The 22,738-nt window shown below is 42.1% G+C and overlaps 1 protein-coding gene and 1 non-coding gene across 2 annotated transcripts; both read right to left on the bottom strand.

Moving 5' to 3' along the window:
- TRNAQ-UUG lies at positions 818-889 on the bottom strand. The gene has a single exon. It is a non-coding gene; the product is annotated as a tRNA-Gln (tRNA).
- Positions 17,071-18,174, bottom strand: LOC107621413. Its single transcript, XM_016323435.1, has one exon. The coding sequence runs from the start codon at positions 18,172-18,174 to the stop codon at positions 17,071-17,073; it is 1,104 nt and encodes a 367-aa protein (XP_016178921.1).

The following is a 22,738-nucleotide window of genomic DNA, read 5'->3' as shown; positions in this document are numbered from 1 at the left end:
TGTAACTCTTCTATTCTTCCAGGCTTACCCTCAATTAATAACTTTTGAAATCCCATAGAGATTATGACTTGAATCAAATCAATTCTTTTTTTAATCTTTATCCCTGCTATTCCCTCGACACCAGAAGATATTCTTATATTTATTTTTATATAATTCTTGATATAATCTCGTATTTTTTTATCTTCTTGTAGATTCTCTGAATAATTGATTGGTTGTGCAAACCAAAGAGAATCATGACTTTGAGTTGTACCAAGTCGAAAACCAAGCGGATTTATTTTTTGTCCCATAATTCTCCACTACTTTACATAAAATGATATGCCCTAGTTGTGCACTTTATTTTTTTATATCCATTAGGCTTTTTATTTAAAAACATAATATAGCATCCTTTGATTTAATTTGCTTCTGCAGAATAAACACAAAAACTGGAAAAAGATACTCAATTCAATAAAACGTAAATTATAGTATCATAACCATTTCTTTATCCACATCCACAAATCTCATTTATTCCTATTCATGTTTTGTGTTGTGAACAGACATTTCTATTTATATAATTTTCATTTTATATTTTTTTAATATATAAATATTCTAATTGATCAAATTTGTTTGACCTAAAGATGATTCTAGTTTCTACTTTATCATAAGTAATGTTATGCTTTTACTAAAATAAAAAAAGAAACATTTCTTATTTTTCAAATCGATTTTTCTTTTCGTTTCTTTAGTATTTTTTCCAATTTTGAATATAAAAAAGAAATTGTTTTATTTTTGAGTAATCTTATTATTATTAGAAGAACATGAAATTTCACCTTAAATTATATGGAGGTCCTACCGGGAGTCGAACCCAAGTCGCTGGATTCAAAGTCCAGAGTGCTAACCACTACACCATAGAACCGAATGTATTTCTGTTTTTTATATCTTATTCTTAATATCTTGTCTTGTTCTATTTTAAAAAATAAATGTAACCATAAGAATCAGAAAATACTTTCTCCATGCTAGAACCCTCTTTTAAACATGGATTTGTCTATAGTTGAGAAAATATAAATTAGTTCTTAAGGATCAAAGAGAATATGCCATTTTCTTGGCTACGATGATTTTTTTATACTAATTTTTAATATTATGTAAATGACCTCTAAATTGATAAAATTATAATGAGTGAATTAGAATATAGCTCAATTATGTTAATAATTGTAGGAAGAATAAGGACTAAATAAGAGTAATTTTAATGTGCGGCTCAAATTAAATCTGTGTATAAATTATCCATAATTACATGTGACCCAACACTTATTCTAATTATAAACCTACATTATGGGTTGGTTGGACTGATAACATAACATGATAACTAGTTTAAATTTTTTTTTTTGGAAGAAAATGTTGGTATTTAGTTTAATGGGCTGAGTGACTTTTGGACTTTAAAAAATTTTAATAATCTAAACGTAATTTAATTTTTTTGGTGACTTAAAAGAAAATAAGTAACTAAGAAAAAAAAATTAACAAGAAACTGTTTAAGAAAGACAATTCTGTTGAATACTACTCTCAAACTTCTTTTAAGGTAACGGAAGCTCCACTTAGGGAGAAAGAGTTCTCATTACAGTCTTTGCCATGATGTCTGCTACTGTATTTGCATTTCTCAAAATCAACCGAAGATCAGTACGCCATTTCCAAAACATGATATCTCGAATTTTTAACACCAAAGGATCAATAAACTCAAAGCAATCCTATAAATTATTGACAATAGTAAAAGCCTCCACACAGTCTGTCTCGCAAATAATGTCTCTTTGTCTCGAGTCCAATGCTAAAAGAAAGCCTCTCCAAATAGCAAACAACTCTCCTTGTAAAATGTTACGACTCTCAATTGTTCCCAGACAGCCTAATTATCACCTTCCCTTCCAATCTTTGCTAACACAAGCAAAACCAACTCGAGCACCATTGACAGGATAACTAGCATCACAAATAAACGTAATTTATTTGTTTTGGGTTTTAAAGAGCTATAATAATAATAATAATAATAATAATAATAATAATTTAAAAAAAAAACTTAAGTTGCTACTACCAACCCTAATTTTCTATCAGACACCCATTTCTAACCCGTACCCTCAACCTAGATCCCCAACAGTCACTGTAACTCAAATACTCGATGACTATGTTTACAAAACTCCTTTCAATGGTAAATCCATCTCCTTTGACGTATTGAGCATATTGTCCTAAAATTTCTCTAAAATATCTTTTCTGCATTTCCCTCCTAGATTTTGGGTCACTCAGTTTTTATGAAGAGACACCATGAAACCGCCACATGAAGGAGATGTTGGTGTTGCATTTTTTTTGCCTTCCTCGCTTTTTTGTTCAAGCTTCCGGTTAGTCCTATTCAATACCTTTGCTTTCGAAATTGGCGTTTGTCGAAAGTTTCTTTGAATATCTCATCGCCGCCGCTAACACCGCCAAATCGGACCCACTTTGAATCTTCTGGTAGCCATTCAAATCGCACTTTTTTTTAGAATTTTTCAATCGCAAAGGCTTTACCTTTACTATTAACCACATGCCAAAAGTGTTTCCTACTTCTTTGGCAACTGTCTCCCATGATGCTCCTATCACTTTTGTGATTAACTGGCATCAGCCATTGCTGATAGCAACATTTATTTAGATCAATTTATAATTGCAAGAACTAAAAATACCTGCTATAATAGAAGACTATAATCTCCAAAAAATGTGAATTAACATGTTTAACAGTAAAATATAGTAAATAACATGGTTATTTTTTTCCAAATTTGTTCTAAATGTTACTTTTTATTATTTGTGAATCGCCCCATATTTTTTTATTAACTTCTTTTATTATCTGATCCTTTAAAGTCCAAAAGATACTTTTTCCATAAAAAAAAGCTCCAAAAAAAAAACTTTATCATGTGATCTTTCGTCTTTATATTCTTTCTATCTCCATAATACCTTATTCATATTCTACTTTCATTAATATCTACTTTTATTTGTCGCAGTAAAAATAAAAAATTTGGTACCATATTTTTATTTAGAAACTATGTGCAAAGTGCCAATTTTACATTGCTATTTTTAAATGGGTAATGTTAGGTAGACAAAAAAATAGCCAGAATTTGTCTTATTTAACATTAATTAATTATCACAACAATTAATAAATACTAAATAAGACAAGTTATAACTGGCTGATTTTCTTTGGTTACCAAACATTTTCGTTTCAAATTACCTGCTCCTTAATTTGTGGAGAAAATTTTATTTCTCTTTTATTCAACCGAATTTCAACCGATTTAATAAAATATTAATAAAATTATTAAAAATTTAATATATAATTTTAAATATTTAAATTCAATAATTTTTAACCTAATAAAATTCAAAAAATTGTAATTTTACCTAATAATTTATCCGTAATTTGTCCATAAAAGTTCATAAACAATTTTATATGGCATATGGTGGAACTAGTAGTTGTGTGATAAAAAAAAAACGACATTTGAATTTATGCGTTTAAAGTTTTATTAAAAGTTTAATTTACATACATTATGATTTGTTCTCTTTTATTTTTGTCTTCTTGGCTTATTTTCTCTCTCTATAAATTTAAATATAAATTCAGGCCATCTTATTTTATGAATGATTAAACTACTATTACCAAATAAATGTAAGTTTAGTTGAAGGTAAAAGTAGAAGGTAAAATTTATCTAAATAATTTTTATGTATAAACTACACCTAAACTCGTTTACATAAAATTTCTTCCTGAATTTCGGTTGAGAGATAAAAGTTGGCTGTCAGCCATTACAGCACCAAGAACCAAGATGTTACAAACTAACAATAATACTGCTCCCAATTAAACTTCTCAACTTTTAATTAGTTATTATTAGTCTATTTTAATATTTAAATTTATAATTTAAAATTTACAATTAAATATTTATGATTTAAGATATATAATTTTAAATAAATAATATAATTTTAAAAAAATTAATTGATATTAACTAAAAAAATTGATTACTTAACATTATTTTTTAACAAAATGATCACAAGACAATGCAGCTCAAAATTCACCACCATCAGCAAACACAAAATACACAACTGTTAGTGGTAACTCCTTCCACCCTCCTCGCATGATATGTATGTACTTTGTGTGTTCCATATACATGTCTCCCTTTACCAACCCATCATGTTCTTCCCCATCCGTAAATTATGATCTTCGATCATATGAGTAAATAATGATCAAATTAGTCTCCAAAATTCGTTCTTTATCAAAATTTACTAACGTAGCATGTTAACTGACACCACAACAAACTCTTATTAATCTTAATTGACTATTAAGATAATAAATTTATAAAATTATATCAAATCAAAACCTAATTGAGAGAATAACTTAAAGTATTGGAAACTCTCAATTTGCAATTGATTTGATCTAATTTTATAAATTAATTATGTTAATAGTCTATTAGGATTACTAGGTGTGTGTTGTGATGTTATTTAAGGATGCGTTTGTGTTCGGTTGCTCGGGTACCGGACGGTTTGGGGTGATACTTCGGTTGGTAGGATGGGGAATCGCCTGGTTCCGGGTTGCGGGGTTTGAGGTGGAGTAGCCAACGACGCGAGCTCTTTGTGTGGAGGGGGGTGTCACCTGCAAAGACACTCCGACGCTCTAGTCAGTCAGGTGTGCAGGCGAAAAGTAGGGAAATATGGTGTGTGACGTACCTTGGAAAAGGGGTAGGACCCTCCCCTTATATACCTTGTCAGAAAAGTGGCCCCCATAGGAGAAGGCCTCCTTCCATAAAGTTTTCTTCTCCCCAACTGTTGTGCAGCTGGCAAGGAGGGCACGTGGCCGGGTCGCGCGGACAAACGGGTGCGATGACCCGCCCAAACGGACCGGTAGGTCTCCGGGTCGGGTCGGCCATTATGTCTAGCTGGGCTGGGCCATAACAGTGCCTACAACGAGCCAGTTGGGGTCGTGAGTGTCGTGGGTGGCGCGTTCTGTTCCTCTTCACATGAGGTGTCGATTGGTTGAGTGATCGTGACAGGGGCGCGTTTTCTGGCCGCGTGGGCTTGTTCGTGGCAGGGGTGCGCCGCTTCTCGCCTCGTTTCTCGCGCTGAGCATTAAATGCTCATAATGGAAAATTCAAAACCCCGCGTGCAATGACTATTTTACCCCTGTCTTTCGCGCTTCTTCACGCGTCAGTTATCCCCTCAGTTTCCTTCATTCATCATTTGGTATTTGGTTTTCGTTTTGCTACCATCACATCCCCTTATCACTCTCCTTGTTAGTTCCAATTTGCTCATCACTCTCCTTGTTAGTTCCAATTTGCCGCTGCAGTCTCCCTTCCTCTCTCCAGCCTCTCTAATCCCTTCGACTCCTTCGTTCCAACGCAAGTATCCAGGTATGTTTCATTTCCCCTTCTTCAACTTGTCTAGTTTTGCTTTGTAATTGTGCCATTTCTGTGCGTGTGTGTTATTTTTCCTGGGCTGGATTGCGTAGTAGACACTGCTAGCGTTAGGTAGATTCATTAGGGGGGTTGCCATTCCAGGGTGTTAGTTTTTTAGGCTTTGTCTTAGGATTGGCTTCGGCCATGCTTGATTCCAATTGTCGAAAGGGCAAAATGTAGTTTCAGGACCTTTTCCGAATTTCCGACCTCATAGACTAACCGAGTGGTGCCCCCACTGTAGGTATACCTCGTCACGTCTCACGATACTCTATCTCGAGCGCGGGTTATGACCGATATGCCTGGGTGACCTCCGACGTGAAGGACTCCCCAAATCAAATGGGCGAGGAGGAGTTGACTGAGTTCTGACAAGCCGAGTACTTGTGCGGCGGGACTGACAAGGAGTCAAACTATGATGTTTTCGTCCCCGCTCCCAATGAACGGTTATACGAACTCAACCTCCACTCCCCCCGAGTTGCCGACTGGATCTGGTTCTACAAGGCAATGTTTACCCAGCTGGGGGTTCGCATTCCTTTCTCTTCTTTTCAAATGGTGCTCCTTAACCGAGTCTCCGTGGCTCCGTCTCAGTTGCATTCGAACAGCTGGGCTTTCATCCGCTATTTCGAGATGGTGTGTGAATACTTAGAGCTGTCGGTGTCTGTCGACGTTTTCCTTTATCTCTTCAACCTCACTAATCCTTCCAAAGAAGGAAAAGCGAAGAAGGGGTTCATGTCCTTCCGATCTGCCCCGGGTCGGAAGATTTTTGGCTTGTTCGAAGACTCTTACCATGGGTTTAAGGACAAGTACTTCAAAGTGCGCCCAGTCAAAGGTCGCCACCCCTTCTGGCTGTCGTTAGAAGGGCAACGCCTCATCCCGACGTATTGGAGTTTTGGGGCGGGGTCCAACATCTTTATTAAGGTGACCTACAAGGAGATGTCCGCTGTGGACAAAAAGATTGCCGACATGTTGTTGGCCGTCTTTGAGAGAAACCACGTGAATTCCCACCTCTTTATGGGTGACCGGGAGGTCACTAGAAATTATATTTGTGAGTAGCTTTAACTTGCATTCCTTGCGTTATTGTTGCTTCGATTTGTTATGCTGATTTCGCGACTAACCTGCTTTACTATTTTGTTGTAGTAGGAATGTTTGTCGAGGTGACAAGTCTTGAGAATTTGTACAATACCTTTCTGGCTGGTGACAGCAATGAAGAGACTGTTGACGAGAAGCCGGAGGCCTCACCTGAAAATAAGGAGAACCAGGTGGTGTCTCCACCTCGTGATGTCGAGATGCCGGACCGCAATGCTTACGAGGCGCGTGTTTCTCCTATTCGTGAGGAGGTGGTCGGTACTGGGGGCTCGACCTCCAATCCACAAGTCGAGGAGGATGACTTGAAGGTTATCCACAACCCCAAGAGGCAGAAGTCGTCTTCCAGCCCTGAAGGAGCCCTCACCATGATGGAGAGGAACTTCGAAGCCGGAAACTTTATAGACTCCCAGCTGCTTCCCGGCACGGAGAAACATTTCCATGGCTCCGACCTTGCGGGGCAGGCGAGGTGGATGTACCGTACCCTCCTCCGCGGCGCCGCCATAGCTCGGAAGGTCGAGTTTGAGCTGTCGAAAATGCAGTCGATGCATAGGAAGCTCGAATATGCTGTTAAGGCCAACAATTAATTCAAGACTCAAGTTGAAACACTTCGAAAGCAGTTGTCCCAAGCGGAGGAGAAGCTTAAGGCTGCCGAGGAAAATGCCACATCCGCTGAGGAAAAATTGAAGACCTCTGATGCCACCATCTCCCGGCTAACCGAGCGGGAGATGACTTTGGAGAGCCAGCTCAATGCTGCACAGGGTCGGGTGGTTGCTTTGGAGAAGGAACGCGATGAGGCCGCTTCATTGGCCAAGACCGCTCAAACTGAAGCTGAAGAATTTAGGAAGAAGTACAAAGAGACCGTGAAGTAGGGGAAGAGCACCATCTTGATGACTGAAGAGGCCCTTAAAGCCCAAGTGAAGCTCGTGGCTCCTGATTTCGACGTATCGGCAATCGGGGTTTTCAAAACAATCAAAGATGGCAAGATTGTCGATATGCCGAAGAAGTGATCTCTGTACTCTTGCATGGGGTTTGTAATGTTTGTTGTAGAACTTGTAATCTTTAAACTACTTTGGTAGTCGCTCGGTCGGCTTATAATTACTGTCTTTTTTCCCGCTTACTCGGCGGCGCATTCTCATTTTATTTTATTACCATTTTGTTGGTATTGGCTTGTCGCTTGCGTTTGTTTACCGTTGCGTTGGTAATTTGACGAAGCGAAGTCATGGCTTTACTATTGCTATAGCCGTTTGTTATCGTGTTGGTTTGGTTGGTTCCCGGGGTGATCAGTCCCGGGGTACCGTGTCATCATGAAAATTTCGTTGTCACGGGACGTATAAAAGGGGTAAGAGAAGATTTGAACAAGTGAATTTTAAATGGCAGTTGGACAAATCTATGGCAATGAAAAGTATTTAACACGTAAATTATCTGGTAAAGCAAAACTCGGGTCTTACCAAGCTTGTCAGGTCGCCTACTCGGTGTGTTTGAACTAGGAATAAAACCTTCTTAGGTTACCCACATTCCATGTTCTCGGGACTTCCTTGCTGTTCCGAGGGTTACCTAAAACTGGAGGTCGATCTCAGATGAGATCTTCCGTACTGGTCGGAGATAATGTGTCCGGCTGGCCGATGACTGCCGGAGCTGTTGTATTTGACTTGTTGGACTTGTCGCACTGCTGATCCTTGGCCACCGGAGGGTGGGGGGTACCTGCAAGAGACTCCGATGTTTAAGTTAGCACGTGTATTAAGCAGGTTTTTATGTAGAATCAGAGTATGAGTTATACCTGGGTGCTCCAGTGTATTTATAATGGTGAGAAGTGACCTTCTTAGATAAGATAAGTTAGTTATTTTATCTTATCTTATCTTATCTTTGGGCGAGGTCAGCTTATCTTCAACGGAACCGCCCTTCTCTCTGTAGGCTTGAGCCACCTTTGGATTGGGTTGTGTTCCTTCTATTTGGGCCCTTATTGGGCCTCTGTAGCATTTTGACCGAGCTCTTTGTGAAGAGGTCGGTCATTGGCCGAGCTCTTTGAGAAGAGGTCGGATAGTCTGACCTGAAGAGGTCGGTCGGCTTGTCGCTAAACATCCCGGGTCGGACATCTTGACCCAGGGTATGAACAGTGCCCTTGCTTGAGTTCGATCTTTCCGTGAGATCGAGCTTCGATCTCTTTGGATGTAGTGCTCAAGCATCTGTCTGGCTTGTTTCTTCATTACTTTGCAATTCTGGCAGATTTTCTAGAGGTTTGGTACTTCACAGTCCGTCCTCTTTTGAGTGGTAGTGTGGGTTTTCTACCCTTGCCTTCTGGATCACGCCTTGCTTTTGTGTTGACAACCCTCTACTTTGGCAAAGTTATCCTTGCGGCTTGATATCCGGGCTTTTAGTGACTTGTCCAATGACTTTTTAGTGTTCTTTATATTGAACCTTTTTAGTCTCGGATGACGTACGTAGCCCTGTTTGAGATTGTGCCTTCTTTGAGTGGAGTTGTATCCCTTTTAGCTAAGAACATTTGAGCCTTAAGTTGTTTCTCAACCTTTTGGCTTGTTCTTTTTTGAGATCGTACTTGCGCCTCTTCTTAGCTGACGTCGACCTGTACGACTTTGCCCCTGCTTGAGTTTGGACCTTTCCGCGAGATCGTGCTTTCGGAGCTTCGATCTCTTTGAGGAAGTCGTGCTCAAGCATCCTGACTTTGGTCGATCTTAGGTAGTTTCTCCTTTGTACGAGTCTGGTATTGCCTTTTTTAGTTTGTTGAGAGGTCTTTTCAGCTTTCTTCCGACTTGTTTGTCTTCACTGTTCGGGCTTTTTAGTCATAATCGAACAACTTTTTAGGTATAGTTTGTTTGGACGACTTTTTAGCTCCGTCTTTGAGGCCGTGCTTTTCGCTTTTTAAGTAGTGTCTTTTTTCAAGACTTCGTATCTTTCAGCGAAGCATTCCTGGCCTTCCTTTGGCCGTTTGTGAGATGTCTTTGTCCCCTTTGTGGATCTTTGTAGAGTGTCGGTACTTTGTTGTCCGACCTCTTTTGATCACTTCTGGTTTTGTCCACTTTCTGTTTGGTAGAGGTGGTCCTTGGGGCTAACTTGTCCGACGACTTTTTAGTGTTCTCGTAGAACACTTTTTAGTCATTCTGAACAATTTTGATAGCCTTGTCGTGGAGCCGTGGCTTTTTGAACGGAGCTATGTCCGTTTTAGCGCACATTTTTCGTTGGTCCGACTTCTTCTTGTCGGTCCAAGCTGTAGCATTCGTTGGTCCGACTTCTTCTTGTCGGTCCAAGCTGTAGTTTTCGTTGGTCCGACTTCTTCTTGTCGGTCCAAGCTGTAGCTTTTGTTGGTCCAACTTCTTCTCGTTGTCCTTTTCCAAGTTATTTTTGTAATCATCTTTCTTGGACCTTGGTCAGGTCTCTTTCAGGGATTACTTTTATAACTTGTTTTTTTGTAGGAGACCGACTTCGTCATGTCGATCTCTTCTAAGTTATTTTGTAATCCTCTTTCTTGGACCTTGTTCAGGTCTCTTTCAGGGATTACTTTTATAACTTGTTTGTTGAAGGAGACCGACTTCGTTATGTCGATTTCTTCTAAGTTATTTTTGTAATCCTCTTTCCTGGACCTTTGTCAGGTCTCTTTCAGGGATTACTTTTATAACTTGTTTGTAGGAGGTCGACTTCTTTGCGTCGTCCTCTTTCTAAGTTATTTTTGTAGTCCTCTTTTTTGGACCTTTGTCAGGTCTCTTTCAGGAACTACTTTTATAACTTTTTCATTTTGGGCTGACTTTGTCATGTCTGGCACTTCTAAGTTAAAGTAATCCTCTTTAATAGGGTTGGCCAGACCTCTTTCCAGGGTTTACTTATAACTTGGGTTGACATGGTCCGACTTCTTAACGTCGGGCAGTCTTTAAGTTATTATTTTAGCAATCTGTAAGACCTCGTCAGGTTCTTTTTTGGATCACTTTCGATAACTTCTTACATTATTCTGTGTTCATCTTTGCCGATTTGTAGAAAGTGGTTCTCATCTCTAGATCGTCTTTTGGGTGAATCGCGTTTTCACCTTTATCGGACGATTGTCTTTATCGTGATCGTGCAGTGAAATTGTTTTTCACTTTCTGCCGATCTGTTGCTTTATAATCGGACGATGAATGCTTCAGATTAATGCGTCTTGGTATAGTAGTGAATTTTGTTTTCACTTTGTCGACCTTTGTCGAAATCAAACGATGAATTCGGTTTCCATCGTGGTCGGGTGGTGAAGTTGGTTTTCACCTTGCCGACTTGTCACTTTGTAATCGAACGATGAATTTGATTTTCATCTTGCCGACTTTGTCGTGATCCGGCGGTGACTTTGGTGTTCACCTTGCTGACCTGCCGTAGTCGGGCGTCTTGGTAGGAAACTTTCTAGGGAATCTGCAATCTTTTAAACAATAAAATGAAGATAAGAATGTGTACATGTTAGTACTTACCTTTCTAGGTCGGCAATCTTTTTGGATCTCGGCTTGGCGCCCTTTTTAGATTGCAGGCATGCCATGACCTTGGTAGCTTTTGCCCCTCGAGGTTGGACACTTTGTAGCAACCTTTCCCCAGTTCTTCTGAACAACTTGGTATGGTCCTTTCCAGTTGGCTGCCGACCTATTTTGATGTCATTTCGGATTAGGATGAGATCGTTGTTCTTAGATTACCTTCTGATTGTATCTTGAGGCCATTTGACATTTTAACGCCTCTTCCTTGATCCGATCTCTTTCTCGGTTTTCTGGAGGTAGGTCGAGTTCTTCCTTTTGAAGTTGGGAGTTGGCCTCTTCACTGTAGTGGATCACTCTGGGCGATCCTTCTTTGGCCTCCATTGGGATCATTGCCTCCATTCCGTAAGCTAATCGGAAGGGTGATTCCTTTGTAGTGGAGTGTGGGGTTGTCCGATATGCCCATAGGACTTGTGGGAGCTCTTCAGGTGGGGCTATAGGGAAGTTGGCATGTAAAGCTTTGACTTTGTATTTGCTCTGCAGAACTTTGGTTCTTTCTGAAAAAAGTTTGCATCTTTGATCGTTTGTTGTCACTTTTCTTTTGTCATTCGCCTTTGAGAAGAATGTGTGCTTTGCTTAGGGTTTGGTTGCTGTTCCTGTTTCTTTTCATCGTTGCCTGAATCCTTTTGTACAAAAGTTCTAGCTTTTGTTTTGATCTTTTGTTTGAAAGGTGTTCGGACTGTTTGGGTATAGATTGTCGACTTCTTTTCTCTGTGTTCTTGCCCTGTTGTTGCCTCCAAAGGGTGCCCCTGGACTTTCGTGTGAGTCCTGGGGTTTCCCTTTTACTGCCACGTCTGTCACTTGATGTTCTGCTATTATTGTCCGAGTTGTTTAGTAGTAATCCCATAGTCGACCTATGTCTTTGAGATGTATACTAAGATCCCGGACGGCATGTCTGATTGGCTGAATTCCATAGTTTTAATGTGTGTTACTATGGCTGACCCTGAGTACATCCCTTATACCGCCTTCGAGATTGACTTGTTGTGGTCTTGTAATGTAGCCTGGATGAGGCTTCTGTTATTTCCCCCTGGTTTGGTGTTGGCTAGTTTTGAAAATGCATCAGCTCAGGCATTCTGCTCCCGAGGCATGTGTCGGACCTCATATCCCCGAATTGTCCGAGCTGTTGGTGCTAGCTGGTTTTGAAAATGCATCAGCTCGGGCATTCTATGTGTCGGACTTCATTTTTCCCGATTTGTCCGAGCTGTTTTCTGTTTTTGTCCAGGGTCCCCCGAATTGTCCGAGATGTTCTCTGGTTTTGTCCAGGGTCTCCTGAATTATCCGAGCTGTCCTCTGTAGGATTCTTCCAGCTAAGTTTGTTTTCTGTAGGATGCCTTTTATGGGCTGGTTGGTCCGAACTCTGATAGTGTGAGCTTGAAAGTGTGGGTGGAGTCGTTGAGAGGTGAGTACGAGGGCGTAGGCGAACTTTTTCTATCTTTTGATAGTTTAGTTCAGCCCCTTGTAGAGCTTTGCTGATAAAGTAGATGGGTTGTTGCCCACTTTCGTCTTCTCTGACTAGTGCTGAGGCTGTTGTCCGACTTCCCACTGCGAGGTATAATATGAGTTCTTCACTTTCCCGTGGTCTGGTAAGCATGGGTGGTTGTCCCAAGAATTTTTTTGAAATCTTGGAAGGCTTGTTTGCACTCCGTTGGCCTTTTCAAACCTCTCTCCCTTCCTTAATATACCTCTTTGAGGTGTCTTTTGCAAGATGATTTGGAGATCGAACCTCCTGCGAATCCTCCATTTATCATATGAACACGTCTCTTAGGGGGGGTGAGGTAGACGTTCAACTTGTCCGACCTCTTTGGTGTGAGGTGGACCTTCAACTCGTCCGACCTCTTTGTTGTGAGGTGGACCTTCAACTCGTCCGACCTCTTTGGTGTGAGGTGGACCTTCAACTCGTCGGACCTCTTTGGTATGAGGTGGACCTTCAACTCGCCCGACCTCTTTGTTGTGAGGTGGACCTTCAACTCGTCCGACCTCTTTGTTGCGAGGTGAACCTTCAACTCGCCCGACCTCTTTGGTGTGAGGTGAACCTTCAACTCGTCCGACCTCTTTGTTTTTGATTGGGCGAGGTGGTGGGATCTTCTCAGTGTTGCGTATTTCTCGTTAAACATCCACAAGAGATAGGTTTCTCAGTGGGTTGGTCTTCTTTCTTCCTGGACTCTTTATCCTTGTCCCGTAGTAGGTTAGGAGAATCTGGTTTTTGAGCTGTCTCCCAATCGGGAGTTCTCCTCCATATTGATATATTTTTTCGCCCTTTGTTGGACCTCGTTTTGAGATGTTGGGTACTTCTTGGATATTAAATGGTTGAAAGGTCCTTCTCGCAGGCAATTGATGAGGCCCATGATGGCCGCTTCTGTTGGAAGATTTTGTATGTCCAGACATGCTTTGTTGAATCTTTGCATGTAGCTGCGGAGACTTTTCCGATCTCCTTGCTTGATTCCTAATAGACTTGGGGCGTGCTTGGCTTTGTCCTTTGGGATGGAGAATAACGGATTGCATCTGAGGCCTCCGTAAGATACATCCTGCTTCTGAAATTGCTAAGATGATGGCTTGGATCTGATGTGCCATCGTACGGGGTCATGTTGGGAGCTTTGAAGCCCTTTGGGACATTAGCTTTTATGATCTCTTTGGTGAATGGGTCTTGATCTTTGTGGGGGCTGTCTTCGTGACCGGATCGAGTTATTTTGGCCTTGAGATCTGCATCGAGTTTTAGGAGCTTGTCCTTTAACTCGCGGCGTCGCCTTACCTCTCTTTGTAGATCCTTGCCAACTTCTCGTTGATGCTGGATTTCTTTTTCAAGTTGCTTTAGGCGATCTTGAAGTGCTTCTATTACTCCCGGATGTGATGAGTTTTTGTCTCCGTTAGATTCTGGAGTATCTTTTGGTGTAGCGTCCGCTTTTTTGTGCGGCGTTCTATCCTCTAGATCTGAATCGTGGTCGTTGTCATGGTCGTTCGCCATGGTGATGAGATGACTTCCAGGTTCCCCAGCAACGGCGCCAATGTTCCGAGGGTTACCTGAAACTGGAGGTCGATCTCGGACGAGATCTTCCGTACTGGTCGGAGATAACGTGTCCGACTGGCCGATGACTGCCGGAGCTATTGTATCCGACTTGTTGGACTTGTTGCACTGCTGATCCTTGGCCACCGGAGGGTGGGGGGTACCTGCAAGAGACTCCGATGCTTAAGTTAGCACGGGTATTAAGCAGGTTTTTATGTAGAATCAGAATATGAGTTATACCTGGGTGCTCCAGTGTATTTATAATGGTGAGAAGTGACCTTCTCAGATAAGATAAGTTAGTTATCTTATCTTATCTTATCTTATCTTTGGGCGAGGTCAGCTTATCTTTAACGGAACCGCCCTTCTCTCTGTAGGCTTGAGCCGCCTTTGGATTGGGCTGTGTTCCTTCTATTTGGGCCCTTATTGGGCCTCTGTAGCGTTTTGGCCGAGCTCTTTGTGAAGAGGTCGGTCATTGGCCGAGCTCTTTGAGAAGAGGTCGGATAGTCTGACCTGAAGAGGTCGGTCGGCTTGTCGCTAAACATCCCGGGTCGGACATCTTGACCCAGGGTATGAACACTTGCCATCGAGCCTTTCCAACTTGTAGGCGCCCTTACCAATCACCTCTTTGACCCTGTAAGGGCCTTCCCAGTCAGCCGCCAGCTTACCCTCCCCCTGGGTTGGCAGCCCAATGTCGTTGCGTCGCAAGACCAGGTCATTTTGTTCGAATTCTCTTCTAAATACTTTGGCGTTGTAGCGTAGGGCCATTCTTTGCTTCAGCGCTGCTTCTGACAAGTGGGCCATTTCTCTAGCCTCATCTACTAGGTCTTCTCTACAGCTTCCTCTACTCCCTCCAGGAGTAATCATGGGTTCGACTCGCTGACCTCTACAGGTATCATAGCATCCACCTCGTATGTCAGGCGGAAAGGAGTTTCTCTTGTGGACAATTGCTCAGTCGTTCGGTAAGACCAGAGAACTGAGGCGAGTTTGTCAGCCCATGCACCATTTTTCTTATCAAGCCGTTTCTTGAGGCTTAGCAAGATGACCTTATTTGCGGCCTCGACTTGGCCGTTCGTCTGGGGATGTTCTATAGATGAAAACTTTTGCTTTATGCCCAAACCGACGAGGAACTCCACGAACTTCTTATCAGTGAATTGCGTCCCGTTATCAGAGATGACAACTTCCGGGATGCCGAATCGAGTTATCACCTGTCTCCACATAAATTTTCGACAATTAGATGAGGATATACTGGCTAGTGGCTCAGCCTCTATCCACTTGGTGCAGTAGTCGATAGCAACTATGAGATATTTGACTTGCCCCGGACCAATCGGGAAAGGTCCCAAGAGGTCGACTCCCCACTGTGAGAAAGGTCGGGAAGACGTCAACAGGCTTAGCTTAGCCGCCGGCGCCTTATGGAAATTGGCGTTCTCCTGGCACTTGACGCATTTTCTCACAAATTCTTTGGAATCCTTCATCATCGATGGCCAATAATAACCAGCTCTGATGAGCTTTCTTGTTAGGGCCTTGCCCCTGATGTGATGACCGCAGCACCCCTCATGGACCTCTCTGAGCACATAGTCTGTTTGGCCGGGGTGTAGGCACTTCAACAAGGGTTGGCTGAGTCCCTTTTTAAACAACTGTCCCTGTATGGTCGTGTATTTGGCCGCCTCTCTTCTCAATGTTTTGGCCGCCTTCTCGTCGTCAGGGAGCTTGCCGCTTTCTAAAAAGTCAGTGATCGGGTCCATCCAGGAGGGATCTATCCTTGTCAAGTGGAGGGTGACTGCTGGCTCCTTTATCAGGCCCTGAATGAGAGACCGATTGCCGGCCCCTAGTTTTGTGCTTGCTAGCTTAGACAGGAGGTCCGCTCGTGTGTTCCTTTCTCTCGGAACGTGTTGGATCGTGACCTCCTCGAATTGTTTGCTCAACTCTTTGACCTTCTCCAAATACTTCTGCAACAGGGAGTAGAGCGGTTATCCGACCTTGGGGTTCCCAAGAACAGGCAGTGTTGCAAGAATCTCTTTGAAATGATTGAATGCTTCCTCGCACGCCGGGGTCCATTCAAATGCTATCCCCTTTCTCATCAAGTTAAAAAATGGCAGGGCTTTCGCAGCCGATGTCCCGAGGAAGCGGGATAGTGCGGTGAGCCTTCCTGACAACCTTTGAACATCCTTGACACAGCCCGGCCTCTTCATTTGGAGTATTGCTTGACACTTTTCAGGGTTGGCCTCCAGCCCTCTTTGGGTTATCATAAACCCTAGGAACTTTCCTGCTTCCATGGCAAAGGCACACTTGAGTGGGTTGAGCCTCATGCCGTATTGTCGGAGGGAAGCGAACACATTTCCTAGGTTGCTTAAGAGGTCCTCAGGCTGGGTGGTCTTTGCAAGGATATCATCCACATACACTTCCACCGTTTTGCCTATGAGGTCACTGAATATCTTGTTCATTAACCTTTGGTACGTGGCCCCGGCGTTCTTCAGGCCAAACGGCATTACTTTGTAGCAATATATTCCTCCCGGCGTTATGAATGATGTTTTCTCTTCGTCTGGCCGGTGCATCGGTATCTGATTGTAGTCAGAATAAGCATCCATAAAGCTCAGATACTGATATCCCGCCGCTGCGTCGACGAGGCCTTGGGGCATGCTTTGTTGAGATCGGAGTAATCCACACACATCCTCCATTTTCCATTGTGCTTTCTCACTAGAACTACATTCGACAGCCAGGTCGAGTAGTCGAGTTCTCGAATAAATCCCGCTTCGAGGAGGCTAGCTGTCTGTCTGGCCACCTCCTCTGCTCCTTCTTGTGACATTTTTCTTCTCCTCTGAGCCACCGGTCTGGCCTCTGCCTTGACGACCAAGTGATGTGACATGAGTTGGGGGTCTATCCCCGGCATGTCGGCTGGCGTCCAAGCAAATAGGTCGCCGTTAGCCCTGATCATTTCCATTAGAGGCTCCTTCAGGTCGTGTGGGAGGTTTCCGTTCACGAAGGTGAACTTCTCCTCTGTGTCACCGACTCTGAACCTTTCTAAGTTCCCTTTCGGTTCGGGTCTTGGCTTGTCGTTGACTCTAGCGTCCAAGCCGGCGAGGAACACTCCTTATGCCTCTCTAAATTTCTTCCTTAAGGAGAGACTGGCATTGTCGCAAGCGACTGCCATTTCCAAGTCTCCTTTTATGGATCCCACGGATCCGTCATCAGCGATGAACTTCATTACCAACATCTTTGTGCTGATCACTGCCCCGAGGTCGTTGATAGTCTTCCTTCCTAGGATGACGTTGTAGGCTGAGGAGTCTCGCAGAACTACGAACTCAGCCATTACCGATCTTCGCCCCCGTCCTAGTCCTACGGATATCGGTAGAGAGATTATCCCGTCTGACTTGATGAAGTGGTCGCCCAAGCCTACAACACCGTGCTGATGAGTCTTTAAATCGGCATCCCATAGGCCCAAGGCATCGAACACGTTGTGGAACATGATGTTCGAGTCAGCCCCGGTGTCCACGAGGATCCGCTTGATGAGGCCGGTTCCCACTCTGGCCATGATGACCATGGGGGGGTTTTCCGCGACCTCATCAAACCATTGGTCGTCCGGACTGAATGAGATGGGTGGAACCCTCTTGGAGCTTCGCACGGAAGATGAGGAAATCGCCAGGACTTTGGTGTCTTTCTTGTGTGCCGACCTTGACCTTGGAGCTGCGTCTCTTGCTGTTACCACGTTCACTATGGTAAGGTCGTGCTCGTTGTCCTCTGGCTCATGACGTCGCTTCACTGCACGGGTCTTTTCCTCTTCCTCGCGGTCGCGATCTCGTCTTCTCGGCTCCCTGATGAGATGGGAGAATTCGGCCAGTTTTTCGTCCCGGATCGCTTGTTCTAGCGCGTCCTTCAGGTCGAAACAATCATGTGTCTTATGTCCATAGCCCTTATGATAATCGCAATAGAGGATTTTTTTCCCCCGGTTCGGTCCTTTAGAGGTCAGGGCTTCGACAAAATTCCCTTCTCGGCTATCTGCTGATAAACTTCCATGATGGGGACGGAGATGGGGTATAATTGGTGAACTTCCCGACTCGGGAAAACGGCCTGGACGTCTTGCTCGGACCGCCGTCTCTGGCATGCTCCTTTTTCCTTTCTCCGCCACCGTGCTGCCAAGGTTGATTGTCGGAGGGCTGCCGCTTGTTGGCAGCCACGACTTGACTGACTTCTTCATCGTTGATATGTTCCTTGGCTACGCTTTGGATCTCCTGCATCGTCCACACCGGCTTCGTGGTGAGATGCTTCCTGAAGTCCTCGTTCAGAAGTCCATTCGTCAAACACAAACTAGCTACCGAATCAGTTAGCCCGTCTATCTCCAAGCACTCGTCGTTGAACCGGTCTAGATATTTTTCGGTCGGCTCGCCGGACCTCTGGGTCACCCTGAGCAAATTGATCGGGTGCTTTGCCTTTGCGATTCTGGTAGTAAATTGGGCTAGGAAAGCGCAGCTGATGTCCGAAAACCTGGCCACCGAGCCCTGCGGGAGGCTGTTAAACCACCGTATTACAGGTCCCGCCAGAGTGACCGGGAAGGCGCAGCACCTCACTTCGTCTCCCACTTCCTCCAGGTTCATCCTGGCCTCAAAGGCCGTAAGGTGCTCCTGCAGGTCTTGGGTTCCGTCGTACTTTATGTCCGTCGGCTTATCAAAGTGCTTTGGTAGCCGGACCTCGAGGATGGAACGATGAAACAGGGTTGCGCCCATTATCACGGGTCGCCGCATTCTCCTTGGTCTTCCCCCGCCGTCTTCCCGGTCTCGCTCTGTGGCGCGTCTCCTTTCCTGCCGGGTGTATATGACGGGGTCGCGGCGTCTTCTTGGGCGTTCTTCTTCCTCCCAGGCGCTCTCGGGTTCAGATCGTGGGTTAGGTGTTCGCCGGGAGTGACTTCTCGGAAGAGAACGGGAGTAGCTTGATTCAGGAGTTTGTTGACGATGTTTCTGATCTGCCAGCTAGCGCTCCAGGTTCTGAATTCTGTGACGCAGTTCCTGCATTATTCTAGCGTTGTTGCTTCCTATTCCCTCAAAGGGGCATCTTTCTTGAGATCGTGAAGACGGCTCGGTTCGTCGTAGAGGGGACCTCGTGCGCTCCCGGGAGGAAGCCACCGAGGCTTCCCCTCTGTGCTCGGCCCCACGGCCTGGTCCTCCGGGACCTGGTACGACATCCATTCAGGCGTTCCCCATGGACGGCGCTAATATTCGGTTGCTCGGGTACCGGACGGTTCGCGGTGATACTTCGGTTGGTAGGATGGGGAATCGCCTGGTTCCGGGTTGCGGGTTGGAGGTGGAGTAGCCGACGACCCAAGCTCTTCGTGTGGAGAGGAGGGTGTCACCTGCAAAGACACTCCGACGCTCTAGTCAGTCAGGTGTGCAGGTAAAAAGTAGGAAAAATATGGTGTGTGACGTACCTTGGGGGAGGGGTAGGACCCTCCCCTTATATACCTTGTCAGACAAGTGGGCCCCCATAGGAGAAGTCCTCCTTCCAAGAAGTTTCCTTCTCCCCAGCTGTTGTGCAGCTGGCAAGGAGGGCACGTGGCCGGGTGCGATGACCCGCCCAAACGGACCGGTAGGTCTCCGGGTCGGGTCGGGTCGGCCATTATGCCTAGCTGGGCTGGGCCGTAACAGTTTGTTTATATATAGAGACAAGACACTGAGACAGACACAAAATTGTATTTGACAGAGGAGACATGGATAGAGACAATTTCTTTTTTATTTTTTCTTTTATTATTCTTGTTAATTTTTTATAATTATATTTTTTATTTCAAATTTTTTGAATGAAAAAAATGAGAATAAATTGGATTTTCATAATTTGTTCTAGTTTATCACTAAATAGAATATAATACAAAATTTTGTATCTTATCCTTTAGGTCTTGTTTTCAATATCTTGTCTTATCATGTTTTCAAAAACAAACACAGCTTAATGTATCACATCAACAAACTTTGATATCGTTAGCAATAAAAGTTACGGAATGACTAACATAGCTAATTTAAAATATTTAAAGGATAAATTTGATTAATTTTTTTAAAAACTAATTTAAAAGATAAATAATTTTTTAAAAATTAATTTGACCATTTACTTTTAATAATATATTATTTTTTCTTTATTTTTAGGCATAGCCATCAAAAGAACAACAATACATGTTTCAAACATACTTCATCATGTGGTCTTTATATTTTTTCTATTTCTTGGGTAGAACTAGTGTAAAGATTCATTCTATATCAATGTTTTGAAAACCAGATCGAACTGACCAGTCGAATCAATTTAACTGAAAATTAGACATTTTTACGGTTTGATTCAACTTATAAAACCCACAATTATAAAATTGCTTAAAAATTGTTGAACTGTCCAGTCAGATCAAACCGAAACTCGGCCGATTTTTCTAAAACGTTACCGTTTTGCGTTTTGTATAAAAATAAAAAGTGGAAAGCCTTCCTCGTTCAGTAGCCTCCCCTTCATGTCAAACGAACCTCTCTCTCCCTTCAAAAACCAAAACCCTAGCAGTAGCATCCACCGCGGCTGCAAAGAGAGAGACACCGTCCGTCGTGCTGTCATCGTTCTTGAGCTCTTCAACTTCTGTTCGCTCTAACTCCTCTCAACTCTCACTCTCTCAAACGAAGCTCTCTTCTCCCAAAAAGAAACCCTAGCTTACAGTAGCTTCCGCCGCCGTCCGTCACTTTCATGAGCTTCCGTCCTCGTCTGGTCGTCGTCGTCGTGCTTCAAGTCCCCAACTTTTCTCTTCATTTACCAATCGCAGTTTCTTCCTCGTCTGGCAATGTTAATATTATCACTAAGCAATTTATAAATCATTCGGTTTTTATGAATTTGAAACTATTACTTGTTCATTATAATCAGTCTTATGTTTATCCTTATTAATTTTTATTAATTTTGTGCTATTGTGATTGTCTTAATAATATAATGAGTATTATATTGTTATTAATTGATGAGATCAAAGATTATTTAATTTTTAAATTTGTACTTTGACAAGATTTAAGATTTTGGTTGACGTAGTATTTTAAACTAGGATGATAATTTAAAGTTCATATTAAACTTTAATTTATTTTAGTGTATTTATTTATATTTTATTATAAAACGGTTATTCCGGTTGAATTATAGTTGAATCGATTGAAGCAATCAACTAATAAACTAGTGACTAGAACGATTTAATCACTGATTTAGTTCTCAGAATTTTATTCTATACAGAATCTACAGATATATTTTATGATTAAAATTAGTGACATGTATTTTTTTTTCTATTAGCCGGAATTTTAATTTTTTTGGTGACTAGCCGGAATTTTAATTTAAAAATACCCTTTTAAATTAATCAAATTTTAAAATTCAATTAACCCTAATTTTATAGTTTCAAATAATTGAAACAACAAAACAAAAACATATTAAAAAAATAAAAAATCAAAATTGTTCTTCATCATCTGGGTTAAACATATTAAAAAAACAAAAAACTAAAATTGTTCTTCATCTGGGTTCAGAAACCCTCTCGTTCACGCCTCTGAAGATTTCAGTATTCTTCATCTTCTTCTCTCTTCTTCCTATCCTATCTCTCTCTGCTCGATCTCTCTCATGTGTCTCACTGTGCGTCGCACGCAAGATCTCTCCCTCTCTCTTCTCTTGTCTTGCAATCGAGGTTATCGCCGGCGTTTCAACGTCTCGCGGCCTTCCCTAGACTCCTCATGTTTAAGTTATGGCTTAAATTATTAAACGATGTTCTGTAATAATTTTTATTTAATACTATATTAGAAATAAAGAACTTTAACACAATATCAGGTAATCCTTCGATTTCCAAAAATTTCGCTTTTATTATTCCATAATAAAAATAGTAATCTCTAATTTAGGGTTGAAAGTGAGTCGAGCTAAGTCAAGCTAGACCAAGTTCAAGTTCGGCTCACGAAAACTAAGCTTGACTCACGGTTCGACTCATTAATAGTCGAGCCTATTTCGTAAGCTCAAACTCGACTTAACGAAAGCTCACGAACTGGTCCGAACTAACGAACTGGCCCGAATTCACGAGCTGACTCAAATAATAAGAACATAATCTATAATTCTATATCAATAAATTATAACTTATATATTTTAAAAAACATTTAAAAAGATCAATTTTATATATTACATAAAAAATGACTCTAAAATTTTAAATAATAAAAAATATTAATATATATACATATTAAATTATTAATACGCATATCTTATATGCATTTAATTTATATTTTTAATGTTATATATATAATCGAGTTAGCTCACGAACTAATGAGCTAAACTTATCTAAACTCAAACTTAAGTCATTTAATTTATGAGTTCACTTCTAAGTTCAAACTCGACTCACCAGCTCACGAATTTAGCTTATCGAACTATTAACAAATCGAACTCGAGCGGACTCATAAGCTAGCTTGACTCACTTCCAACTCTATCAGTCTAACTACACTGTAATAATTATAAAATTTATTTTTTCTTTCTTGCATTATCATTACATCATTCAAGCCATGTATTTCATTGCATAATATATGAACAAAAAAGCATATCTTTAAATCTATATGATTTTTTTTTCTCTATACTATCATTCACCTTCCATAATACCTTAGTCATATTCTACTTTTATTAATATCTACTTTTATTTGTCGTACTGAAAATAAAAAATTTGATACCATATTTCATTTATAAATTATGTGCCAAGTGCCAATTTCACATTGTCATTTTCAAATTACCTGCTCCTTAATTTTTTTGGAGAAAATTTTACT

Source organism: Arachis ipaensis, chromosome B10 (assembly GCF_000816755.2).
Source record: "Arachis ipaensis cultivar K30076 chromosome B10, Araip1.1, whole genome shotgun sequence".
Taxonomy (NCBI): domain Eukaryota; kingdom Viridiplantae; phylum Streptophyta; class Magnoliopsida; order Fabales; family Fabaceae; genus Arachis; species Arachis ipaensis.
Note: the sequence above shows the minus strand (reverse complement) of the source record. Positions and strands in the feature narration are given on the sequence as shown.

Bases quoted from the DNA above. Each gene is read 5' to 3' on its own strand.
- LOC107621413 (XM_016323435.1), bottom strand. From the start codon at position 18,174: ATGAAGAAGTCAGTCAAGTCGTGGCTGCCAACAAGCGGCAGCCCTCCG.